Genomic DNA, 21,538 nt, shown 5'->3' on the forward strand with positions numbered 1-21,538 from the left:
TGGGGGACTGGGAGTCAGGGGGAGGGGGCGAGGACCACCAAGAGGCCCAGAGAACCAGACAACAGCAGACACTCCTCCCAGGAACAAGAGAGAAGGCCTGAGAGGGGCCTCAGCAGTGGCAGGTGGGAAAGAGGAAGGCAGGACAAGAGAGAAGGCCAGGCTGCCTTCCTCCACCAGCCAAGCCCCAGCCCCCTCCACCAAAGACCCCTCCTGCTTGGGGACCAAAGAAGGCTTCCCTGTCCTCTTTAATGCCTTCCAGGCACAATTAACAGCCAAAACTAAAATTGGGACTCAGGGGAAAATGTGTGGAACCTCTCACACCTGAACAAGAGTTGGCATTAAAAGCTGTTTCCCTCTCTCACCAGGCCCATTTCAGGCTCCTGACATGAATCTCAACCCTCTGCCTCAGTTTCCACACCTGTGCAACTGGTGTATTGTACCTATGCATGAATGCATGAATGTATAAATGTATGAACAAATGCGCATTTATTGGATGATCAATTTTTAGTCAGGAAGTTATGAGTTTTCTCCTGCTCTTTCCTACAAGACCCTGTGGCAGACAATGCTGGATCCTAACCCAACACCTATTCCCAATCGTCCTCTTTCCCAGAGACAGGAAATACTAACTACTTCCTGGCCAGCCTCGCAATAGGTATGGCCATGTGACACAGTTCTGGCTATAAGACACAGTAGAGGTCAGCTAGGGAGTCTGGAAAGATTTTTATTTTCTAGATAAAAAAAAGGGATGTTTGCAGATGCTGCAATGATTCTTATACTTCTCTTCCTACCTTAAAGTGAGTGCGGTACTGGGAGCTGCAGCAGCCCCCTTGAGGAAAAATTCAAGGAAATCAGAGGTGCCAGCCCTGATATTGTTAAGCCACTAAGACCACCACCAGGCAACTTCTACGAGTCTTCTTCCTATGTTAGGAAAAGAAATCCTTTCTGTCTAAGATCCTCTAAATAGAGCTATCAATTACCTGTAGACAAATGCATTCTCAACCGATACGCTCTTCCATCCTCTCTGACTCTGAAAACACCTAATAGCCAAAAAGAGAACAGATTTCCCTAAGAAGAGGCAAGAGACTGGACTGCACCAAGAGCTGCTGGGCTGCCATATGAGTGAGCGACCCCCATCAGTCCCACCACGGTTGGGAAGGAGGAATTACCAGCTATCAGCACACCATGTCTCCCCAACAAGTTGGTGGGTTTATTTCTATTTACAAATAAAGAAACAAGGGCCCTGGCTAATTTGCTCAGTGGTTAGAGCGTCAGCCCATGGACCGAAGGATTGCAGGTTCCATTCCAGGTCAAGAACACATACCTTGGTTGCAGGTTCCCCAGCCCTAGTAAAAGCATATGTGGGAGGCAACCAATCCATATGTCTCTCACATCCATGTTTCTCTCTTTCTCTAATTCTTTCTCTCTCTCTCTCCCTTCCTCTCTCTCTCTCTCTCTCTCTCCCCATCTTCCTTGCTTTTATACTCTTTCTAGAAATCATTGAAAAAAAATAGAGGAAAAATTGGTGGCGGAATACACAGACGTGACCCGAGCCTTGTCCCAGAGCAGATAGAAAGAACAGCTGAGGGTCGCACAGGGAGTGCTTGTTGGTGAATTGAGGGACAGCTATACTACAGGAGACGGTGGAGGACTGCTGGACGGGGCTCCCCTGACTGGGCAGCCCCCACTGCTGCTGGGTTCCCTCCCAGAGTGACCTGCTCGGACGCGGAGACCACGCCATCTTGAAGGGGAAAGTGGATGTTATCGGAAGCCTGAAAATCTACAACTGTGGCACCCACCGAACAGCTGCGAACCCCAGAGCACCGGTCCCCAATTGGTGCAAACATGCGGATTCAGAGGAGCTCTACACTCCACCACGGAAAGGAGAGAGAGAACTACATAACCAGACACCCAGAGAAGAGAGACCATGGGGAGACTAAGAAACAGCCCGCATATGAAAGGAAAGCAGGCATCACCAGAAAAGGAAGTAAACGAAATGGAGGCAAGCAACCTGCCAGAGAAAGAATTCAGAGAAATGGTCATCAGGTGGCTGAAAAGAATGGAAGACAAATTCGACAATATGTGTAAGAACCAAGAGGAAATGAAGAAGAACCAAGAAGAAATGAAAAATGACATCGCTGCTGTAAAGAACTCAATAGAAAGCATCAAGAGTAGACTAGAAGAAGCAGAGGACCGCATCAGTGAGCTAGAAGACAAGGTAGGAAAAAATACCCAAGTAGGGCAGCTTCTAGAAAAAAAAATTAAAAAGCAGGAGGAGAGCCTAAGGGAACTTTGGGACAACACGAAACAAAACAACATCCACATAATAGGGGTTCCAGAAGGAGAAGAAACTGAGCAAGGAATAGAAAACCTGTTTGAAGAAATGACAGAAAACTTCCCTGATATAGGGAAGAAAAAACCCACACAAATCCAAGAAGCTCACAGAGTCCCAAGCAAAATGAACCCCAAAAGACCGATGCCAAGGCACATTATAATTAAATTGGCAAACACCAATGACAAAGTAAGAACATTAAAAGCGGCCAGAGAGAGACAGAAAGTTACCTACAAAGGAACCCCCATCAGACTTGTGACTGATTTCTCAACAGAAACTCGTCAGGCCAGAAGGGAATGTAATGAAATATACAAAGTCATGCAAATGAATGGTCTGAATCCAAGAATACAGTACCCAGCAAGGCTATAAATCAAAATTGAAGGTGAAATCAGGAGCTTCAAAGACAAAAAAGGACTAAGGGAATTTATTAACACCAAACCAGCAATGCAAGAAATGCTAAAGGGTCTACTGTAAAAAAAAAGGAATAGGAAGCGAAGAAGGAACACAGGGGTAAAGAATAAAAATGGCGACAAATAAGCACCTATCAATAATAACTTTAAATGTAAATGGATTAAATGCCCCAATCAAAAGACATAGGGTAACGGATTGGATAAGAAAGCAAGACCCATATATCTGCTGTCTACAAGAAACCCACCTCAGAAAAAAAGACGCACACAGACTGAGGGTGAAGGGATGGAAAAAGGTTTTTCAGGTGAATGGAAATGAATAAAAAGCTGGGGTAGCAATACTTATATCTGACTAATTAGATCTCAAAGTGAAGGACATAACAAGAGATAAGGAAGGCCACTTCATAATACTAAAGGGAGCAATCCAACAAGAAGTAATAACTCTGGTAAACATATACGCACCCAATACAGGAGCACCCAAAAATATAAAAAAAAACTCCTGGAGGATATCAAGGGAGAGATTGACAGCAATACAATCATAGTAGGAAACTTTAATACCCCACTATCACCATTGGACAAATCCTCTAAACAAATAATCAGCAAAGAAACATCAATCCTAAATGACTCACTAGACCAGATGGAATTAATTGACATCTTCAGAACATTTCACCCCAAAGCCACAGAATATACATTCTTCTCAAGTGCATATGGGTCATTTTCAAAGATAGACCATATGTTGGGTTATAGGCAAAGTATCTTCAAATTCAAGAAGATAGAAATCATATCAAGCATCTTCTCAGACCACAGTGGCATAAAGCTGGAAATCAACTACAATAAAAACAACCCAAAGAAATCAAACACATGGAGACTAAACAGCATGCTATTAAACAATGACTGGGTTACCAGAGCTGGGTTATCAAAGAAGAAATAAAAAACATCATGGCAACAAATGACAATGAAAACACAACAATCCAAAATCTATGGGGCACGGCGAAAGCAGTCTTGAGAGGGAAGTTCATAGCTCTACAAGTCTACTGCAAAAAATAAGAAACAATGGTAATAAATTACCTAACCCTACAACTCAAAGATTTAGAAAGAGAGCAACAAGAAAAGCCCAGTGTAAGCAGAAGGAAGGAAATAATAAAGATCAGAGCAGAGATAAACAACATAGAAACCAAAAAAAAACAGTACAAAATATCAACAAAACCAAGAGCTGGTTCTTTGAAAGGATAAACAAGATTGATGAACCTCTAGCCAAGCTCACCAAGAAGCAAAGAGAGAGGACCCAAATAAACAAAATCAGAAATGAAAGATGAGAAATAACAACAGACCCCACCGAAATACAAAGAATTGTTTAAAAATACTATGAACAACTCTATTCCAACAAACTGGACAACCTGGAGGAAATGGACATAATCCTAGAAAAATATAACCTTCCAAAACTCAATCAGGAAGAATGTAAACATCTCAATAGACCAATAACTATGGAAGAAATTGAAACAGTCATCAAAAAGCTTCCAGCAAACAAACGCCCGGGGCCAGACAGCTTCACAGGGGAGTTTTACCAAAAATTCAAGGAAGAACTAAAACCTATCCTCCTCAGACTATTCCAAAAAATTCAAGAGGAAGGAACACTTCCAAGCTCATTCTATGAAGCCAGCATCACCCTAATACCAATACCAGATAAAGACAACACAATGAAAGAGAATTACAGGCCAATATCCCTCATGAACAGAGATGCCAAAATCCTCAACAAAATTCTAGCAAATTGGATCCAGCAGTATATCATAAAGATCATACACCATGACCAAGTAGGATTCATCCCAGGAATGCAAGGATGGTACAATATCCACAAATCAATAAATGTGATACATCACATAAACAAATTGAGAGATAAAAATCACAGTCATATCAATTGATGCAGAAAAAGCATTTGACAAAATCCAACACCCTTTCTTGATAAAAACTCTCAACAAGGTGGGAATAGAAGGATCATACCTCAACATAATAAAAGCCATATATGATAAACCCACAGCTAACATCATACTCAATGGGCAAAAACTAAAACCATTTCCCCTAAGAGCAGGAACAAGACAGAGATGCCCACTCTCACCACTCCTGTTCGACATAGTACTGGAAGTATTAGCCATTGCAATTAGACAAGAAGAAGAAATAAAAGGCATCCAAATCAGAAAAGAAGAAGTAAAGCTGTCCTTATTTGCAGATGACATGAAATTGTATGTAAAAAACCCGAAAGACTCCATCAAAAAACTAATAGACTTAATAAATGAATTCGGCAATGTAGCAGGATACAAAATTAACGCCAAGAAATCTATGGCAGGAGAAACCAAGATGGCGGCATAGGTAAACACCTAAACTGCTGCCTCGCACAACAATTTCAAAACTACAACTAAAAGACAGAACGGACACCATCCAGAACCACAGGAAAGCTGGCTGAGTGAAAATTCTACAACTAGAAGGAAAGAGGAAAGCTCACAGAGAATTGGAGGTACGGCAAAGGGGCTTTGTGCGCGCAGAGAGGAAGGGCGGCTGAGAGCTTGGCTGACTTCCTCTGGCGGAAGGGGGAAGAAAGCCTCGGACCGCGAGCTGGGAAAGGCAGAAGTCTGAAGGCGCACACGGGCCAGTGCGCACAAAGGCTGCGGAGGTAGCCATAGGCTTTCCCTAGTGAAAGGGAGTCAGAGGATCCTGACTGAGCCCCAGTTCTGACTGCAGTGAACCCCGGTTCCAGGCGAGCCCCTGGGGACCCACGCTCTTGTAGGGGGAGTCTGGACTCTCGGGCGGAGACTCAGGAGCCGGGGAAGGCGGAGGACTGAAAGTGCGCACACGCGCCGCGCCGGTGCGCACAAAGGCTGCGGGGGTTGCCACAGGCTTTCCCTAGTGGAGGGGAGTCAGAGGATTCTGACTGCACCGAGCCCCAGTTCTGACTGCAGTGAACCCCAGTTCCAGGCGAGCCCCTGGGGACCCACGCTCTTGTGGGGGGAGTCTGGACTCTCAGGCGGAGACTCGAGCTGGGGAAGGCGGAGGACTGAAAGCGCACATGCGCGCAGGGGCGGGTCTGACAGGAAGCCAAGACTGAGACTCCACACCATCCAAGCTGAGCACAGAGGCTATTGCAATTTGGCAAGTCTAATCCTATAAGGCTGTCTCCAGCACCGGGCTTCTCCCAGCATAGACACAGCTGATCCTTACAGCCAACTGGCCCGGAGGTCAATTCTTCCCAGTGATACCAACAACAATAAAGACTTAATTACAACAAGGCTGTACACACAGTCCACAAAGGGGTACACCAAGAGTGTCCACCTCAGGTTAACTGGGGAAGCAGACCCACTGGGCCATATTGGAAACCTAGCACAAATATCTACCTTACCAACTCAGGGATTCAGTGAAAATGCGGGGTCAAAGAATCAGATCACAAACGAAAGAAATGGAGGAAAACAAACGACTGGATATAGAATTCAAAACCACGGTTATAAGACTTTTTAAGAATATCCTAGAAAAGGCCGATAAATATAACGAGACCCTCGAAGATATGAAAAAGGACCAACTAGAAATTAAACATACACTGACTGAAATAAAAAATATTATACAGAGACCCAGAAACAGAATAGAGGAACACAAGAATCAAGTCAAAGAATTGAAATACAAAGAAGCAAAAAACACTCAACCGAAAAAGCAAAAAGCAAAAAAAAAAATCCAAAAAGTTGAAGATAATGTAAGAAGACTCTGGGACAACTTCAAGCGTACCAACATCAGAATTATGGGGGTGCCAGAAGAAGAGAGAGAGCAAGATACTGAAAACCTATTTGAAGAAATAATGACCGAAAACTTCCCCCACCTGGTGAAAGAAATAGACTTACAAGTCCAGGAAGCCCAGAGAACCCCAAACAAAAGGAATCCAAAGAGGACCACACCAAGACACATCATAATTAAAATGCCAAGAGCAAAAGACAAAGAGAGAATATTAAAAGCAGCAAGAGAAAAACAGTTAATTACCTACAAGGGAGCACCCATACGACTGTCAGCTGACTTCTCAACAGAAACTATGCAGGCCAGACGGGAGTGGCAAGAAATTTTCAATGTGATGAATAGCAAGAACCTACAACCAAGATTACTCTACCCAGCAAAGCTATCATTCAGAATTGAAGGGCAGATAAAGAGCTTCACAGATAAGAAAAAGCTGAAGGAGTTCATCACCACCAAACCAGTACTATATGAAATGCTGAAAGGTATTCTTAAAGAAGAGGAAGAAGAAAAAAGTAAAGAGAAAAAATTATGAACAACAAATACATATCTATCAACAAGCCAACCTAAAAATCAAGTGAATTAAAAACCTGAGGAGCAGAATAATCTGGTGAATATAATAGAATCAGGGGCATAGAAAGGGAGTGGGCTGATAATTCTCAGGGGGAAAGGGGTATGGGGGGGTTCATGAAGAGAATGGACAAAAATCATACACCTATGGATGAGGACAGTGGGGGGGAGGTAAGGGCAGAAGGTGGGGTGGGAAAGGGGTGGAGGGGAGCTATGGGGGGAAAAAGGAGAAATAATTGTAATAATCTGAATAAAGATTTATTTAAAAAAAAAAAAAAAAAAAAAAGAAATCTATGGCATTTCTATATACCAGTAGTGAACTTACAGAAAGAGAGATTAAAAAAGCAATCCCATTTACCATCACACCAAAAAAATTAAGATACCTAGGAATAAACTTAACTAAGGAGGTAAAAGACCTATACGCGGAAAACTACAGGACACTGAAAAAAGAGATAGAGGAAGACGTAAACAGATGGAAGAACATACCATGTTCATGGATTGGGAGAATCAACATCATTAAAATGTCCATACTACCCAAAGCAATCTATAGATTCAATGCACTCCCCATTAAAATACCAACGGCATATTTCACAGACCTAGAAAGAACTCTCCAAAAATTCATCTGGAATAAAAAAAGACCCCGAATAGCCACAGCAATCCTGAGAAAGAAGAACAAAGTAGGTGGGATCTCAATACCAGATTTCAAGCTGTACTACAAAGCCACTGTTCTCAAAACAGCCTGGTACTGGCACAAGAACAGACATATAGACCAATGGAATAGAATAGAGAATCCAGACCACTATGCGCAATTAATATTTGACAAAGGAGGCATGAACATACAATGGAGTCAAGACAGTCTCTTCAATAAATGGTGTTGGGAAAATTGGACAGATACATGCAAAAAAATGAAACTAGACCACCAACTTACACCATACACAAAAATTAACTCAAAATGGATACAAGACTTAAACATAAGACGGAAAACCATAAAAATACTAGAGGAATCCACAGGCAGAGAAATCTCAGACATATGCTGAAGCAATTTCTCACCAATACCACTCCTAGGGCAATGGAAACTAAAGAGAAAATAAACAAATGGGACTACATCAAAATAAAAAGCTTTTGCACACCAAAAGAAACCATTAACAAAACAACAAAAAAGCCCACTGTATGGGAGAACATATTTGCAAATGTTATCACTGATAAAGGTTTAATCTCCAACATCTACAGGGAACTTATACAACTTAATTAAAGGAAGATAAATGATCCAATAAAAAAATGGGCAACGGACCTAAATAGAATCTTTTTGAAAGAAGACAGAAGAAAGGCCAAGAGACATATGAAAACATGCTCAAAGTCACTAATTATCCGAGAGATGCAAATCAAAACGACAATGCGGTACCACCTCACACCTGTCAGAATGGCAACCATCAACAAATCAACAAACGACAAGTGCTGGCGAGGATGCGGAGAAAAAGGAACCCTCGTGCACTGCTGCTGGGAATGCAGACTGGTGCAGCCACTGTGGAGAACAGTTTGGAATTTCCTCAAGAAACTAAAAATGGAGCTCCCATTTGACCCAGTAATCCCACTTCTAGGAATATATCCCAATAAACTAGAAAAACCAATCAGAAAGGATATATGCACTCCTATGTTCATAGCAGTACAACTCATCATAGCTAAGATTTGGAAACAGCCTAAATGCCCATCAGCAGAGGAGTGGATTAGAAAACTATGGTACATCTACACAATGGAATACTACGCTGCTATAAAAAAAGAAGGAATTCTTACCATTTGCAGCAGCATGGATGGACCTGGAGAGCATTATGTTAAGTGAAATAACCCAGGCAATGAAAGAAAAATACCACATGATCTCACTCATTTATGGAAAATAAAGAACATTATAACCTGATGAATAAAAAGATAGATAAAGAGGCAGTAAAGCACCGAAGAGACTGTCAAATTACAGCGGGAAGGCTGGGGAGTGTTGGGGAGGGAGGGAAATAGATCACCCAAAGGCCTTGTATGCATGCATATAAGCACAACAATGGACACAAGACACTGGGGGGGTGGGATGAGGGCATGCAATAGGGGGTAGGGGAGGCTGGGGGAAGGTCAATGGGGGAAAAAAGAAGATATATGTACTAATATATGTAATATTTTAAACAATAAAAAAAATATTTAAAAAAATATCCTAAGGTGAGTTAAAAAAAAAGAAAGAAAGAAAGAAAGAAAGAAAGAAAGAAAGAAAGAAAGAAAGAAAGAAAGAAACAAACAAACAAGGGAAGCTAATTCAAGCGTTTGGGGAATAAGTACTTCTCTCATCCCAAACCCCGAAAACTCATCTAGCAGTAAGAGAGCAGCTCTGACATCAAAAAACCTGTTCCCTGTTCCTAGTTCTGCTAATAACTGTGTGACTTAGTCCGGCCCTTAGCTCCTCTACATCCTGCTTCTCATTAGAAAGGAGCCTGTTCCTGCCCCTCTTGATAAGGAGCTCTGAGTATAATTAGGCCTGCGCACAAGCCTAAGGCTCCGGCTCCCTGGAACAAAGGGTCCACTGCAATCAAGGTGTCATTCTGGTTTGCTACTTTCCTGCAGCTTTTGCCATTTGAAAACCTGTGACTCTCTGTTACTCTGAACTTGAAAGTCAGCTTTGCTTGGCATTTTTCAAAAGGCATCTTTAAAAATGTGAGTGTAAGTCTGCTGCTATTGTTCGTGGCTTCTGAGCGCAGGGGATATATTTGGGGTTAAGTTCTTCCCTCAGTGTGTCTGGAATGGAAGCGTCCTGGGGCTCTGCCGACAGGTGGTCACACCCCCATCTGAGCCACCTGGGCAACATGGGACAGCCATGAAGGAGCCACCAATGGGAAGAGAATCTAAAAGCTGGAGACTTTCCGGGCTTGTCAACCAGGGTCATGGGTGTGCTGGGTTCCCCCCTCTACCACCTTTCCCCCACCACCCCCAAAATGCAAACATCCCAGCCTCACAGAAGAATACATCCCTTGCTTCAGTTGTTCACATATGAAGTGACAGACATATCAAGCCTGGGAGAACTAGGCATTTGTCCTGGGAGCTCAGGGAGGACACTGACCCTCCTTGATGTGACATGGAAATGACCGCAAAATGCAAACCTGCTCCCTGCTCCGTGATGAGAAGCTTGACTTGACATGGGGACTAGCCCCTGAATCACCATGTGGGCAAGAGGGTTTGGGTTGTAAGGGGAAATTCACTTCACTTAAACACCCATGTTGCACCACTGACCCTTTCCCTGCTTCTTCTATCAAGGACAGGAAAGATGAAAGAGGAAAATTTTAAAGCGGCAATAAGAACCACTGTCCACTTGCCTCCTGCCCCCCAACCCGCCCCAATAAAACAAAACCCTGGGAGGCTCATGACCAGGGCACCTGCTGACCCCACAGGCAGGGTCACACCGGCCATGAGGACCTCTGCATCCTGGGTCTACTTGGAGGCCCCGCTGCTGTGGACTCCACCTGCCCCCACACTGGGGCCAATCCTGCCCTACGAAAGAGAGCCCAGGTTCTGGAAAGTTCCAGCTCCAGATCCTGGGCCTGTCTCACAGTCTGCCTTCCACTTTGTTCCTATGCTTTGATCAACGCACCTATGAAGCAAGGCCTGGATCGTCCGGACCAGTGCCCCTCACCCAGGGCCGCAGCCCTCGTCAGCCGCTCCCGGCGGAGCTGAGCACAGTCTCAGAGCCAGTCTATCGGGCCGGAGCCCCGGCTGTGTCTCCTCCAAGCTGTGTGGCTGTGGCCAAGTTTTATAACCTCTCTGAGGGGCAGTTTCCCCACCTGTAAGAGCGTGATGACCACCACAATGGAAGCAACACTCCCTACTTCCAAGTAGCACGTGTGGAGTCCTGGTGCTCAACACAGAAGCACTCAACTTGCAGCGGCTGGACAACCAGCAGCTGCCATGTGACAGCCTCGCAGTTTCTTTCACCCGTGGTTCTGATACACAACCAGAGCTTAGGGTTCACAGTACAGACAGTGCAGCATAATTCAGATCTTCCCCCACAAGTTGTCACTCGGGCAGAAGAGCACAGAGGTTAAGCGTGTAGGCTCTGAAGCTGTCTGCCTTGTGCAGAGCCTGCCTCTGACCCTTACCAGGAAGCTGTGTGGCCTTGGGCAAAGGTTTCATCTCTCTGTGGCCCAGCTTTCCCGCTGATGACATGGAGCTAATACCAGCATCTCCCTTGTGGGGCTTTTATAAAGATTAAAACATAAACACATATAATGCACTTTAAAAATCGCAAACAGCATAAGCATGTAAAAAGTTTAACTAATATTGATTGTTATCCATCAGCAGTTCTGAGTCTTTGGATTCTGAGAAAGCTGTGAGAAAGAATCATTGATGCCCAACAAGGCTTATCTACAGTGTTTGGGGAGCCCCAGCTCCTGGTCTCCCACTGAGGAACCGTGACCTTGGGGTGGTGAACATATGCAATATACAGAGGTTATGTTCTAGAATTGGACTCCTGAAACCTCTATAATTTAGTTAACAAGTGTCACCCCAATAAATTCAATAAAATGTTTTTAAAAGGAAAAGAAACTGTGGAGTGGCCCTACTCAAAAGATGTCGCCCATACCCATCTCCACCTCCATGAGTAGAATTACACTCCCATCTCTTCCTGTCCCAAACCCTGAGGTTACCAGGCTCCTCCCTCCTAACTGTCCTAGCTGTCTCCCAGGTCAGGCACAGGCCTCACTGCCTGTCCTGTCCCTGCCCCCAGCACACACACTGACGCCAAATCCACAAATGCCCTGGTCTTGACCGTTCAGCCTGGCTGCCTCCTCACCCTGTTCCCGTCTCCCCGCCATCGCATCTGCATTCAGTCCGAGTCTAAAGCCCGGAGATTTATAGCCTAGGGCTGAGGCTATTACACCCCACTGGAAGGTGCCGCGCACACTGAGAGGTGAACTCTTTGCTGAGACTTAATTACGCACAGATGTTGTGATGGGGTGCCAGTGTGCGAAAGCAATCTATCTCCAGTTTTAAGAGCTGAACTGGGTGTTCAGCACACAAAATTTGCTTCCTACTTGTTATTTGTTTAGGCAAAATTAATGACTCAGGAACCTTAACGCTACCACTGTCTTAGGAATGGCGTTCGGGTTTTAGAAGCAGCAGGTCAAATAGTTACATTAATTATTTACCCATTTGGCATCCTCGTCTCAAAAATTTGTGTTATTATTATTATTACATGTCTTGGTCTGGCAGATGCCAGTTGGTCCCAGCCAGGGGACAATTTTGCTGTTTCCATGGGAACCGTGGAGGAGATGGTTCTGTTTGTCTGGCTCATAGTTCTAGCTCTGAAGAGTACCCCTGCCGGGTAAGAGGCAACAGAATGTCCTCAGCCGAGTACCAGAGTCGAAGTCAGAAAAGCTGGGTTGCAGCCCGAGCATCTCCACTCAGACTGCTGTCTGCAAAATGGGATGCCGGTTGCTGGAAGAATTCACTGTCATCACATCTGCATAGTGCTCAGTGCAGCGAAAGAACATTCAGTAAACACTGCCTATTCCCTTGTATAACCAACACTTCTTGGAAGCCCCCTCTGCGCTCCATATCCAGAGTGGATTTAAGTCCTTCCTCTTGGACATCCACAGATTACATGGATAAGTAAGTCTCTGACATAGCATCACCAGCCTATACACAGCAACACCTTTGTGTGCCTGTCCCTCACTTAGATAGGTCATTTTTCCAGGCAGGAGCCAACCATCTCTTACTCATCTATACATGCCCAGCTCCTAGCAATAGCAGCAAGCTCCAGAAATGCTCAATCACTGTGGAAAAAAGGAATGAAAGGAATAGGATATGCAAGTGGAGGCTTATTTTAGACTCCACAGCATCATGCTAATTATTTAATATTATTACCTATCTGAGAGAGCCAAGTTTTCACTGAACTGGTGGTTTGAATGTCAAGGCTGAGAGTGTTGCCCTGGCTGGTTTGGCTCAGTGGCTAGAGCGTCTGCCTGCGGACTGAAGGGTCCTGGGTTCAATTCCGGTCAGGGCACCCCCTACTGGAGGGGGTGGTTTGCAGGAGGCAGCCAATCAATGATTCTCTCTCATGATTGATGTTTCTCTCTCTCTCTCTCTCTCTCTCTCTCTCTCTCTCTCTCTCTCTCTCTCTCTCCCCCTTACTCTCTGAAAGTCAATAAAAAAAAATTTTTTTAATAAAAAGCAGGTGTCATGATGCTGTGATCTTCAGTATTTCATAGCCATCTAACACGCGTAAAACTATGCTACCCTCTTTATTAGGTTCCCATCTTCTTTTGTTGTTGTTTTTAATATATTTTTAATTTATGTCAGAGAAGGAGAGAGAGAGAAAGAAACATCAATGAGAGAGAATCACTGACTGGCTGCCTCCTACACACCCCCTACTGGGGATCGAGCCCACAACCCGGGTATGTGCCCTGACCAGGAATGGAATTGTGAACTCTTGGTTCAAAGGGCGACGCTCAATCACTGAGCCATGCCACCTGGGCAGGTTCCTATCTTCTTTTATTTTCCATGTCACTGGTAATGTTTTTGAGTGTTTTAAGCATAATCTATTCTCCCTATAAGCCCTGTAGTGTCTGTTGTGTGACTTTACATACTGTGGATATTTCTAAGAACATGTATGTTGTGTTACAGCAAAATGGACTGTATAGTAAATGAGCTAATATAATATACATGAAGTGTTAGGAACAGTGCCAGAGTGCAGTCACATTAGCTATCATAGTCATCATCACCACCACCACCATCATCATTATCACTATTACCATCATCATCATCATTATTGCCATAGCCCCATGTTTCATGGAGGCAGAGACCACAATTCACAGCTCTTGGGTAGCACTCAGTGTCTTGAAACTGTAGATCATTCAATAAACATCTGTGTGATTGATGACAGGTCAACAATAACAGCTGGTATTTCTCTATAATGTTGCCTCGAAGGGCTTTAATGTACATCACTCAGGAAGATATCCCCACTCATGTCCTGCAAGGGGGGATACTCAGGGCCAGGACCAGTCCTCCCCTGCACTCTCCCACCATGCCCCCATTGCCCTGCCCTCCTACCTTTAAGAAGTCAAAGTGCTTGAGCATTTGGGCCACTTTCTCCGCGTTCCTCCCTTCATTGAGGAAATCCAGCTCCAAAGGCAGGTTCTTCTTGGCTTCATCCACCAGCCACATGAATTCAAACTCTGGAAACAGCTGTTTGACAGCCAGGACGAGCACCTGAAATCCACCAGGCACCCCATCAGTCAGCTCTTGATGCCCCACCAAGGCACCCTGCCCTCCTGACTAGTCTAAATGTTGACAACCCGCCAGGTCTCCCCTGGAGTAAGGGTGAGTGGGAAAACAGCTCCCCTGGCGCCTGCCACTAGGGAATCCAAGATGCAGGATGATAAAAAGCCAACAGCCACCAGCAGTAACAACAACTACCATTTGCTGAGTGCTCCCCACGTGCCCTGCACTGGCTCAGCACTTGACTGGGTTACTCCACTTCATATGCACATCTGGGAAGTACAGTGCACACTCTTATCATCTCCCCATTTCATAGATAATGAAATTGAGGTTCTGAGAGGTTATATGATTTTTTTTTCTGAACTTGCCCAGTAAGGAAGCGCAGAAACAGAATTCTACTTGGATCCACCCAGCCCCCAAAACCATTGCTCTGAAGCATGTCTCTGAACTGCTGTCTTCACTGCTCCCAGGTCTTCAGGGTTTTGTTTACGAAGGGCTGGAGTGTACTGCCACTGTCACTGTGCTTTTATTTATTTCTTAAGCTGAGTGGTTAGCACCTGAGCATTTATAATGTTACTTTCTATACTTTTTGTACATCTAAACTATTTCATGATAAAAAAAAATCAAATTGGAAAAGAAAACAAGGTTAGATAAGATAAAAAAGTAAGAGATAAGGGATTTGACCACTTGGATGAAAAGCTCAGATTTGGGGCCATTTGGCCTCACTGTGGATTCTTGAGTGAGGACAGGATGAAAAGTGGAGAGGGGTTAGAAGACTCATCTGGCATTTCGTTGTCAGTTTAATGATGTGAAATTAAATGTCACTGGCAGAGAACCAGAGTCCGGTGGCATCTGCGGAGCACACCCGGACCCTCCCTGGGCAAGGACTCAGTTCTGAGGCCACCTCACCACTAGAGCTCTGGAGCTGAGACAGTCTCACAAGTTCGCAGGCATGGCTCTACAGTGGGTGAGCAAGGTTGTGCCAGGGACGTGGGAGATGGTCCAGCAATCCAGGAGGGAAGCACAGCAGGCAACCCTCCTGCTCGCTGATAAGCCCTCTGTTAGTGTTCAAAGTCGGGCCTGGGGAGACCACCAACCAACACTCCCAGTAATTCTTGGTAGAGATTACAGTCCAAGTTTGAGATACCCCTCTCCATCCCTGGCTAGAGCAGGAGGACATTGAGCAGGAACCAAGGAACCATGGGTCTGCTGGTACCTTCCCCAACTATTATGGACTAAGTGCCGGTGTCCCCCTCCCTCCCCCAAATTCTTATGTTGAAACCCTAACCCCAGTGTGATGGTGTTTGGATGTGGGGCCTCTGGGGGCTAATTAGGTTTAGATGAGGTCACGGAGGTTGGCCCTATGATGGGATTAGTGTTCTTGTAAGCAGAGAGAGATCAAAGCTCACTCTTTCTCTGCCATGCAAGGAACAGAGAGAAGGCAGCTGTCTACAAGCCAGGAAGAAAGTCCGTACCAGGGCCGAAACCGGTTTGGCTCAGTGGATAGAGCATCAGCCTGCGGACTGAAAGGTCCCGAGTTCGATTCCGGTCAAGGGCAGGTACCTTGGTTGCGGGCACAACCCCAGTAGGAGGTGTGCAGGAGGCAGCTGATCGATGTTTCTCTCTCATCAATGTTTCTAACTCTCTATCCCTCTCCTTTCCTCTCTGTAAAAAATCAATAAAATATATTTGAAAAAAAAAAGAAAGAAAGAAAGAAAGTCCGTACCAGGAACTGAATCGTCCGGCACCTTGATCTTGGACTTCCAGCTTCCACCACTGCGAGAAATAAATGTCACAGTTTAAGCCACCTGGTCAATGGTATTTTGTTATGGTGGCCCCAGCAGCCTAAGACACAGCCAGTCTATCCAGGAGGTTTTACTGAGCCCCACCTATGAGCCTTGGCTTGTGCTTCCTTTTGTCCTGGTCTATAATATTATGCCCAACACTGTGTTCGTCACAAGTGGTATGAAAGAAAGAAAGCTAAAGCAGAGCCATGAACTAAAAAGCATTAACGGTTTTGCTTTTAAACACAAGTCCGAGGCTGTGTACCAGACGCCGGTCTAAAATAATCATCACACAGGGTTATTATATTCAATTTCTCTCAAAACTCTTTTTAATTGCATTCAGCTGCAGTCTAATTTCTTTTAAGTCTTGTCTAGTCTTTCACAGGCCAGACCTGTGACCTTATGATAATCAGTTTAGTTTATGTTTTGTTTCTGTTGGTGTCACATGAAACTGGAAGGCAGAGAGAGGTGGCAACAGCTAGGCCCAGGCCACATGTGTCAGACCCAGACAACTGGCCCAGCAGCCTCCAGGCACTGCATCTCGTCACCATGCCCTCAGATGGCCCTTAGCAGCCGCCAAAGGGGAGGCAGAGCTGGTGCACAGGAAGCAGACGCACCTGCCCAGGCCTGGGCCAGGGGCACACACGTCATCAGAGGCACCTGAATTCCACTCTGGGCTCTGAGGTCAGGCAAGAAACCTCTTCGGTCTTTGGTTCTGACCTAAATTCCAGAGGTTCTCACCCAGTAGGGATGAGGGAAGGAGCCGCAATGAGGCTTGGTCAATTGTTCATTCAATATTTACTGATTACCTCCTAGGTAATGACCCTGGGCCAGATGTGAGTATACACAGGGAGTTACATGCAACCGAGTTGGGTCTATACCTGGGAATGAGTCTTCCGGCCAAACAATAAATCCTCATCATTTACTGTACGGTCACTGTTATTTGTGAAATTTTTCATTAGCATTATCATCTAAACAGCACTGATATGCACTTTAAAGATTTTTCTGTTACTAATCAATTTATAATTAGTTATTACTAGTACTATTGGTTATTATTAATATCTGATGTCATTAATCATAAAAGCAATCAAAGATTTTATTGACTGATATTAATTGCTAATAACTACTTAGTAAAATAATTCATAACCCAAAAAATTGTACAGTACTCACTAAACTGGTTTCTAAAGCATTCTCTGGGTGGTGGGTGAGTTACTCCCTGGGTTACTCTTTTATTTTAATATGTTTTTATTGACTTGAGAGAGAGAGGAAGGGGGAGAGGGGAAGGAGAGAGAGAGGAAGAGAAACATTGATTTAAGAGAGAAACATCGATTGGCTGCTTCCTGCCCACTCCCTACTGGGGATCGAACCCACAACCTGGGCAGCGCCCCTACCTGGAATCGAACCAGTGACGTTTTGGTTCATTGGGCAGCACTCAACCAACTGAGCCACACCAGCCAGAGCACCCTTGGTTATTTTAAAACAAAGGTCTGTTTGGATGGAAATCAATGGTTCTTAGTTTTCTAGGAGGACATCATCCCCCTTAAAGGAAGTCACCAATTTAAAATTTTGGTGCTAGCTATGAAGCCCATAAGAATGTACATGCTCACATAATTTTGCACATAGTTCAGGGGATGAGGAGAAGGGTCAGATTAAGCATTGTCTGGTCCAAGTCACTGTCTGATCCAAGTCTAAAACTTTTCTTGGCTGAGGAAAATAAATAAAACTCAGTTTTACCTTCTGCTTTCATTCAATTCCCTTCTTAAGAGCCTGCCCTAAGTAGATTCACTTAAGTTTTTCTTTTTTGACAACAGATGCAATCAACTAAAATAAAACAGGTGTTGCTATCAATTTGACTTTTTTATTTTTCTTCCAAAATGTACTTTCTCCATAAAATTCTTCCAACAGCCAATATTTTCACCAGAGTCTAGCACATACTCAATACACGGCAGATGTTTATTGAATATTCACGTGAATAAGTCAGTGAATGAATAAATGAATGAACAAATGAACATTTCAAAGGATTTGTCCTCTCCCCAGAAATAATTATATGTTCACATGTGTGTTATTCAAATGGATTAAATTGTTCTATTTCTGAGATTTTGGTGGGAAAGGGGATTATCTCTAAATTTTGGGCAACTGCAGTTTTGGAATGCCTGAGAATTTTCTACTCGATTTGGAACCTTATGAATCAATCAAGGTATATTCAACAGTTAATACCTCCTTCAAGATAGAATAATGAAATTATTTTTCTATAGGGTCACTGGCTCACAGGAGGGAAAATCAATTGTTTCCACACAGAAATATAATGGAAAAATTAAGAGTCACATAAAAGCTTGAAAACTTGACTGTTATTGATAATAGCAAAAGGGGGAGGGGGAGATTATGATTTAGTACCCACTACATGCCAGGCACTGTGCTGCAAGGCACTTTATATGTAGGTCCTCATTTCATCCTCTGCGTGCCCATTTCACAGAGAAGGAAACCGGTTCCAGGAGGTTGAAGTACTTCTCAAGGTCACGTAGCTTGTAATTTCAAATGCAGGATTTGGACCCAGGTGTTTTGGGGTTTTGTTGGGATTTTTTTTTTCCTTCTTTCTTTATGCAGCCCTGTCTCATGCAATACAATACAAAATGATACAATAGGAAGCTTGTGATAAGACATAAAAAGAGCTTTTTAAACTGTAACATGCAGCTGAAATGCGAGTTCCTGTTATCAAGTTATTATATATTATAAAAGAAATAACGTTCTATGGGAAAGAGCACACAAAATAGAACACCTGTGCAAACCCAAACTGGTAAAAATAAGTGTTTGACAAGGATCGAAAATCAATTCGAAGCTATGTAAATAACTCAGCGCTCATGGGCTTATCTTTGTTCTGATAAGTTGTTAAAGTGAACACCTTTTAGAAAAGAGAAATACAGGGTGAAGAAAAGTTTCCGTGGGGTTGTTTGCATCTTTGTTTATATCTTTAAAAATAAAATCAACTGTTGGATTCTGTGCCACACACAAACATTACCTAGCCACCTACTGTTCAATCAACACATTCAGAAAAGAAATGAGATGACAGCAGCATTTCCTGAAAATGTGGTTCCAAAAAAGTCAAAAACATGACTATCATAGGCCCTTGAGATGGGATGGGTGGCATCAAATGGGGGGTCAGATTCTGGTGCTCAGACCAGAGTCCCATCCCAAGACTGAAGAGCATGTTGGGGACAGGTGGTACACGGAGGGCAGGGTGCCTGGCCATGAGTTATAGAGTCTTTAGGGGGTGATAGTGCCAGGGGGTGCTCAGCATCAAACTCAGAATCTTGAGACATAACAGGGTGGTGTCACCATCGAGATGTGGGGATCAGATCTCACCCCCAGTTCCCAGGTCATCCGAATCCTGCCCTGCTCTCAAACAGTGAGAACACAGTGCGCCTGGCAACTGAGCTCCCTGCTATTGTGGGCAGGCAGGAGCTGCTGCAAAGCCAGCCCGCCAGCAGCCCGCCAAGGGTGGACTCTGCCTTGTCAGTTCCCCCTTCCTGCTGAATCATTGTTCCAATCTCTGGGCCCAATTAGTCTGGCTCTGGACAGCCACTCAAATCAATAAGAGTCACTGGCCGTGCATCTAGAAGTAGAGTTGCCCCAGCTACTAAAGGGACAATATCAGGTGATAATGACAAAGCCAAAAAACACCCTTGGCTGTGCCTCTCTCTTTTGTGCAAAGTCACCCACATCATCCGGTTCATCAAACACCATTTACTGAGAGCCGGCCTTCACATCTCTGTCACCATTCAACAGTCTACCCCAGAAGCTGTCCCCTTCTCCCAAGAGGAGAGGCACGTTCACAAGAGACACAAAACACAAGGGTAGCACATACTATTGAGTGCCAACACAAAAGCCATGTCCCCCACCGTCCTGGCTTACAGAACTTCAAATATGTGCATCTCTCATGTCCTTCAAGGAAGGCAGTCCTTTACCTGACGAGGTGAGTCATGATTGGTCAGTAAGCCAATCAGAGTGGTCTTTCTCTCACCAAGACCGATTTAGGCTAGGACACATGGCCAACTTCCGGCCAGTGAGAAATGAAGAGGATTCTACTGAGGGGCTCCTTTTTGTAAGGAATATGAGAAAAGAAACAGGACCTCTTCGGCATCCAGATGCCATCGACTTGTAATAGCAGAAACTACTGCTGCTGTTTGGGGACCATGAAGGGCATTACCTTGGAAGGACAAGCCAGAATGGAAGAGTGGAAGACCAAAGGAACCTAGGTACTTAAAAACCACAAAGCCCTAACCCAGCCATGGGCAAACTACGGCCCGCGGGCCGGATCCGGCCCGTTCGGCTGTTCTATCTGGCCCGCGGAGCCAAAAGAGCGGAGGGTTCTCTTGCTCTCCCCTCCGCTCCTTTACTTTGAATTTATATTAGTTCACACAAACACTCCATCCATGCTTTTGTTCCCACCCTCCGGTCCAGTTTAAGAACCCATTGTGGCCCTCGAGTCAAAAAGTTTGCCCACCCCTGCAACCGGTTTGGCTCAGTGGATAGTCAGCCTGTGGACCAAAGGGTCCCAGGTTCCATTCCGGTCAAGGACATGTACCTCGATTGCAGGCTCCTCCCCAATATGGGTCCTGGTCAGGGTGCATATAGGAGGCAACCAATCGATGTGTTTCTTTCAGATCAATATTTCTCTCTGTGTTTCCCTCTCTCTTCCACTCTCTCTAAAAAACAATGGAAAAATATCCTCAGGTGAGGATTAAAAAACACACACAAAGTGCTAGATTAGTCAACAATGGAAAAGTTGACACGACCACCAGAAGTCTTGAAATGTGAGATAATATAGGTTACTATTATTTACCCCACTTTTAGTTGAATTTTCTGATACCTTGGCCAACGACATCCTAATGATACAACCAGTAGTCCCCACTCCTCACTCTCAAAAGCCTAACTCCTACAGACCTCACAGCAGATATGCATTTGGATTTATAAACTCACTAGAGGCCCGGTGCATGACATATGTGCACTGGGGGGAAGGGGGTTCCTCAGCCCGGCCTGCACCCTCTCGCAGTCCGGGACCCCTCGGGAGATGTCCGCCTGCCGGCTTAGGCCCCAGGAATCAGGCCTAAGCTGGCAATCAGAAATCCCTCTCTCAGTCCAGGGCTCTCACAGTCCAGGACCCTTGCTCCTTACCGCCCACCTGCAAAGGAGGCGGGAGAGGCTCCAGCCACCACCGCTACGCTCGCCAGCCATGAGCCCAACTTCCAGCTAAGCTGTGCTCCCCTGTGGGAGCACACTGACCACCAGGGGGCAGCTCCTACATTGCGCATCTACCCCCTGGTGGTTAGTCATAGCGACTGGTCATTACACCATTCGGTCAATTTGCATATTAGTCTTTTATTATATAGGCTTTCTTAAACTACAAATATCCAGAGGTTAATCCTATTAGTCACTCTCTCCTTAAT

At 44.7% G+C, this 21,538-nt stretch overlaps 1 protein-coding gene across 4 annotated transcripts in view; it reads right to left on the reverse strand.

Moving 5' to 3' along the window:
* ADCK1 (aarF domain containing kinase 1) overlaps window positions 1-21,538 on the reverse strand; it is a 121,474-nt gene that overhangs the window by 24,963 nt on the left and 74,973 nt on the right. For all 4 annotated transcript variants that reach the window (XM_080672315.1, XM_080672314.1, XM_080672317.1 and 1 more), the window contains exon 6: window positions 14,143-14,301. In XM_080672315.1, coding sequence (XP_080528441.1) covers window positions 14,143-14,301 — 159 coding nt within the window. The remainder of the gene's footprint in view (window positions 1-14,142; window positions 14,302-21,538) is intronic.

The sequence above is a fragment of the Plecotus auritus genome (genome assembly GCF_963455305.1).
Source record: "Plecotus auritus genome assembly, chromosome: 1".
Taxonomy (NCBI): Eukaryota; Metazoa; Chordata; class Mammalia; order Chiroptera; family Vespertilionidae; genus Plecotus; species Plecotus auritus.